The sequence below is a fragment of the Dendrobium catenatum genome, unplaced genomic scaffold (assembly GCF_001605985.2).
Source record: "Dendrobium catenatum unplaced genomic scaffold, ASM160598v2 fragScaff_scaffold_54, whole genome shotgun sequence".
Taxonomy (NCBI): Eukaryota; Viridiplantae; Streptophyta; class Magnoliopsida; order Asparagales; family Orchidaceae; genus Dendrobium; species Dendrobium catenatum.
The window spans coordinates 857421-862934 of record NW_021318516.1 but is presented as its reverse complement, the minus strand read 5'-3'; the positions used below and the strand labels follow the sequence as shown (position 1 = coordinate 862934).

The 5514-nt window shown below is 36.9% G+C and overlaps 1 protein-coding gene across 2 annotated transcripts in view; it reads right to left on the bottom strand.

Annotated features, from left to right (window-relative positions):
* Positions 1-5514, bottom strand: part of LOC110114710 (phosphatidylinositol 4-kinase alpha 1) — a 68926-nt gene that overhangs the window by 8152 nt on the left and 55260 nt on the right. The window contains exon 23 of one of the 2 annotated variants that reach the window (XM_020847669.2): positions 3109-3249. In XM_020847669.2, coding sequence (XP_020703328.1) covers positions 3109-3249 — 141 coding nt within the window. Of the gene's footprint in view, positions 1-3108; positions 3250-5514 lie in introns of those variants that run through there. The other variant, XR_002305261.2, reaches the window with a different exon arrangement.

The following is a 5514-nucleotide window of genomic DNA, read 5'->3' as shown; positions in this document are numbered from 1 at the left end:
TTTATTTTATTTATGCATTTTCTTATTTGCTTAGGTGTCATTATTATTTCCCTTTGTACCCCTTTCATGGGAGTGGTCGCATGTAAGCCCAAAGGGCAAGTTGGTCTTTTATTTTCTTGAGTCTTTGTACCCGGCTATTTATAGCCTCATTTCCTTTGTTTTGAGCTAATGATGAATATTATGAAAATTTCTTGCACTTGTGTGTTTTGAGAGAGTTTGAAAGTTCTTGGAGAGAACTTTGGAGAAATCCCTAGGAGAGGGAGACCGGATCACCCACCAACCTTGGAGACGGCCGGGTTCGTGGTTCGTCATTTTATTTGTATTCCTCTTTGATTCCCTCCTTCATCCCTTCAAGTAACATCTTCTCCTAACCACGCTCTACGATTTCATTCCATCCCATCAAGTCGCCTGCCACCATACAACCTCCTCGCCGCCCCACCGGAATTCCCCTCCCCCATCCATCAAGCCGCCGGCCTCATCTCTTTCATCCACTCTTTGAAATTCAAATCTCTATTTGAAGACTTTCCATAAATAACTTACTCTTGATTTGGGAAGATCTAATTTCAAAATCTAAACAATTTGAATTTGAAATTTTCTTTCCTAATTTGAGAAAACCTATTTTAGGAAAGTTGCTAAATTTAAGACCCATTTGAATTTCAAATTCACTTGGATTCCATTAAAACTTTTTCCTAATTCCTGAGACCAAAGCAAGAAACCTCTCCTCCCTTTCCTTATTTTCTTCCCAGGCTAGTAATACCGCCGGTCACCATAATAATTAGATTAGGAGTTATTTCCTAATTGACTGTTGAAAGCATTTAGAAAGAATTCAAATTGCTTCTGTTACCTTTTGGCCGAATTGCTCAGATTATTAATCTATTTACTTCTTTCCTAATCCACTCCTTAGCTTTGGAAAAAATTTTCCTCCCTGTCTTCTCTGTTTTACCGCCCAGCACCCACTCCCTCTCAGACCGAACTCCACCAGCTCTCCTTAGAGCTTGTTCCCTCTATGAGAAGGCTGGGAACCCGTTACCTGCTGCTGGCCGAAGTTGCCAAAAAGTCATCTTGGATCCTTCCTACTAGTTCCCTTACGATACCTATAGGAATCTGAAACCAATTTCAGATTTCAGCTTTGGTCCCCTCCCTTCTCCTCAAGGCAAGAGAAGCTTCTTTCCTTCTAGATATCCGGGTACATCTTCAAGGAGAAGGCGATTGACTATACTTTAAGAGGATGTGGATGGCATCTTGGGCCGTCTAACGGAAACCATCACGAGCAGGTCGAAGGCCGTGAGTGGAAGATCTTCACATCTTCTGGCGAAGGTTTCTTTTCTCACTTGTCTCTTATTTCTTTGAAGTCTAAATTCTCGTTGGCATGATTATAATCGCAAAGACTCATCCAAGTGCTCCTGCTAAGCCTAGTAAATCGTAGATTATTGAGTGTGCTTTCTATGCATCCTAACTCTTGTTGTTAGATTAGGGATTACATTGAAAACTACGACTTTGCGTTGTTTTACTTATCTTACGTATTTTGAAATTTTTCAACGCTTGGAGCATGGGATTTAACCTACGCAAAGCACCTCTTTAACTGTTTTAATTGATGTTGTGAATTGCTAATAATTTTAATCCTAAATTGTTCTCATCAAAGAATTGTGCAAAGTCTAAAATGAAGTCACAAGCCTGTCATCTAAGTAGTCCTGCATCAGTAGAAGTCCGTCGTGTCTTTTGTGATCAAGAGATATAGGCTCCCTATATCTTTTGCCCGCATCAGCTTTATACTAAAAGCGGTTAATGGGAGGAGTGATGACAAGCTCAATCAAATCATGATTCAGTTATCACAAGTTATCATGGTCCCTAATCTACTTAGTTGAAGGAGGTAGTTGACCCAATTTGATCAAAGGATCCTTATCAATAGTCATCGGTTGCTCATCCGAAGGAATCTTGCAGTGTAGATGCTTGTCTAAAGGAATAAATTTAAGTCGATCATAGCTATGAGAGAGCTTTATGCACTATTAAATGTATAATGTGATTCATTTCTCAAGGGTTTTTGTTCATTAGTAAACTTATAGGCTATAATAACCATGATTATAATGTAATGGTGTCAAGCAAAATCATTGGCTCGGAGACTCTACATAATTGTTTACCTGTTGCATCATTTGATGGAAAAATCACCGGTTAGATGACATGTGTCATGTCCTTACTAGCGAGAGATCATTTGAGAATGAACCAAACTAATACACTCAAGACATTGGCCCTTTATGAGCTGAGATTATTCTCAAATTTATCACCCTTATATATGATTGCAAAAGGCGGGTGGTGGATTTTATTTTAAGTTATAAGGGATAGATTTCACTTCCGGCAACTACCGTCCAAATTTCTTGCCATTTCAATGTATATAGCAAAACAGTAGACCATAAACACAGAACTTCATGTTTATATTACAGACTGTGCTCAAGCAAAAGATATAAAGCTAACTAACTACGTAAGCTTGGGTCTTGTTAAAAGCAAGCTCAACTCTACCACTTTTAATTCTAAATGGAGAGAAAAACTGACAAGAAATCATGAAACATAAATCTAAGGTAAATTAATGTATAAAAATAAAAAATAATAACAGAAACTATGTCATCCCAGAACAAATCAAAACACCGTGCATTATATGGATAAACTTGATCTACTGATAGAGTGTATTGACTGAATAGAACAAGAGGGAAACATTTATAGAAGCACCAATCAAATGATATCATGAATTGCACATGTGAAGTTCACGTTATAGGGAAATTTCTACGCTACGTTAACAACAGAGAAAAGCAATTGATGTGAAGATGAGCAATATTTCTTTTCCCCATTGTTCTTTTCTAGAGCTTCATTTAAAGCTTCATCTCTGGCAGATAATAGTTTTAGCTTGCATGCTTTCTTTTGGGCTAAAAACCCATATTTCACGAAAAAAAAACAAGTGATGAGCAAAAACTATGAGCTAGAAAGGCAAAAATATCCTCCAAAAGATTTAAAAATGGACTTAAGTTATATATATATATATATATATATATATATAAGAGAAAGAGAGAGAGAGAGAGAGAGAGAGAGAGAGAGAGAGAGAGAGAGAGAGAGAGAGACCTCAATTATACCCCTCTCTGGCCCAGTGGGTAATACACCATAAGGGAATAGATATAGATTTAGCCCTACTGCCTCAAACACATCCCGAAGTAGATAAATCACTTGGAGTGCAAGAACATCTTGTCTACAATCATCTCCAACCTGTTAAATTTAAATATAAATAGATGTAAGTACCTTTCAAGGTAATACTGACCAAAAGCAATATACATAAATGCCAGTTTTGTACATATTCGTATAGAGCATGGCGTGGATTAGCACGGCAAACTGTTGCCACTAGAAACATGGTTTTAACTTGCATGATACGGTTTATGCCACCTAGATTTGTTTTCTATTGGTTCCTAGATCTGTTTTATATTGGTTCATGCAGTGGAGGGGAGGGGCTTGGTTAATATCCACCTTAAAAACACTAAAATGAGGGGAAAAATCAAATCTAAAAAGGCAAAAGGAAAAATCCTAGCGTGGATTGGTATCACTCCACAATTCTATCCCCACATGGGGGGACATCCACTCAATCCAAGCATATCCAATGCTGATGATAAATGCAATTAAAGGGGGTCACCTACATGGAGAAAAAATAATAATAATTCAAAAACTCAAAAATTTAAATTTTAAATTCTGAATTTTTAAACTCAAATCATCTTAATTTTTTATTTGATTTCATACAAGGACTTTTATTTTATCAGGCATAGTTGATGTTGCCCTCTTGACACTTAATTTAAACCTTTGACCTTGATCTTGTAATACGGTCATCATAATTATCTTAAAATTTTACATCAACTCTCTCCCACTTGAAAGATCTCTACTCTTGTAGAATTGATGTAGCAAGCTTAAAAACCTCCAAACTCAATTATGGAGTGTTTCTAGGAGTGGGTAGACTTGCAAAGAAAAAGAAATATGGTGGAGTATCTATGGGTGGAAATTGCCCTCCAAAAAGCAGCAACTGCATAAATGGCACTATATACTTCACCAAAGGGTTAGTCTACCAAAAATCACATCTCATAATTCCTTTAGTCAGTAATAAATCAGATGCAATAAAAAGAGGATCAAAATATATGAAAAAAAAAGAAATTTTAATTAAAATCATGTAGTCTAATATAGTTAATCAATATAAAATCTTAATTTATTGTATGGTAGGGCACAAGAATGCTGGATAAATTATAGCACTGTTAGTAATTTAGTATGCTAACAAGATGGATAAGTTTGAACCATAATATCAATATGTTCATTACCACTCATGTCAACGAAGAGCGAAACATTTGCATGAGGGCTATGAAAGTCAGGTATTCCAACATTTTCACGTATATGTTCATTTCGTATCATGTCTCTAAGAGTAAAGCCACTCATCCACCTAAGCATCCTCATCTCTACAACACTTAACTTAATATTATGTTTCTCTTTTAATGGCCAACATTTTGCGCCATAAAGCATTGCAGGTCTAACCACCATCTTATAGAATTTTCCCTTAAGTTTGAGTGATACTTTTCTATCACACAACAAGCCCGAAGCATTCATCCACTTCATCCATCCAGAATTAGGATAAAATCATAAATTGTTTAAACTAGGTTTGCCTATGTTAATTGGAATCTAAGTTAGGATTTTATATGATTTAGTGGATCACTCATTCATTGGATGCTCTTAAGTTAATTAGGGTTTGACAAGTTATGATCAATTGCTAGATCAAAATGAGAAGACAACAACAACATCAAGCATTTTATCCCACTACGTGGGGTCGGCTACATGAATCCTTTTTCTCTATTGTGTCCTATTAAAAGTCAAATTTTCGTTTAAATCTAATGAAGAAAGGTCATTCCTAATATTTTCTAACCAAGTCTTTTTAGATCTACCCCTACCTTTTTTAACATAAGTCAAATCTAATACCTCTACTCTCCTAACCGGGTCATCGGAAGGCCGCCGTTTTATGTGACCAAACCATCTAAGGCGACTCTCTCTAATCTTATCTTCTACTGAAGCTACTCCAACCTTTTCACGTATATACTCATTTCGTATCCTATCTCTAAGGGTAAAGCCACTCATCCACCTGAGCATCCTCATCTCTGCCACACTTAACTTAGTATTATGCTTCTCTTTTAATGGCCAACATTCGGCACCATGGTTTAAAATTGCGCAATATGAGGCTCGCCTTGAGGCCCGCCTTTGCGCAATTCTAATAAAAAACGCCTCGATGCTTACGCCTCGAGTTTTTTTTATGAGGCTAGCGCCTTAACTTGGTTGAGGCCCGCCTTGAGTCCCGCCTCGCCTCACGCTATATATATTAAAACTTACATAAATCTTGAAGTAAATGCCCGACATTGGACTCTATAGGAGAGGAGGAAGGGGAGAGAGCAGTTCACCATAATGATAATTCAAATGAAGAACCCCTTGGTGATGACAGTGTTGATGATTTAT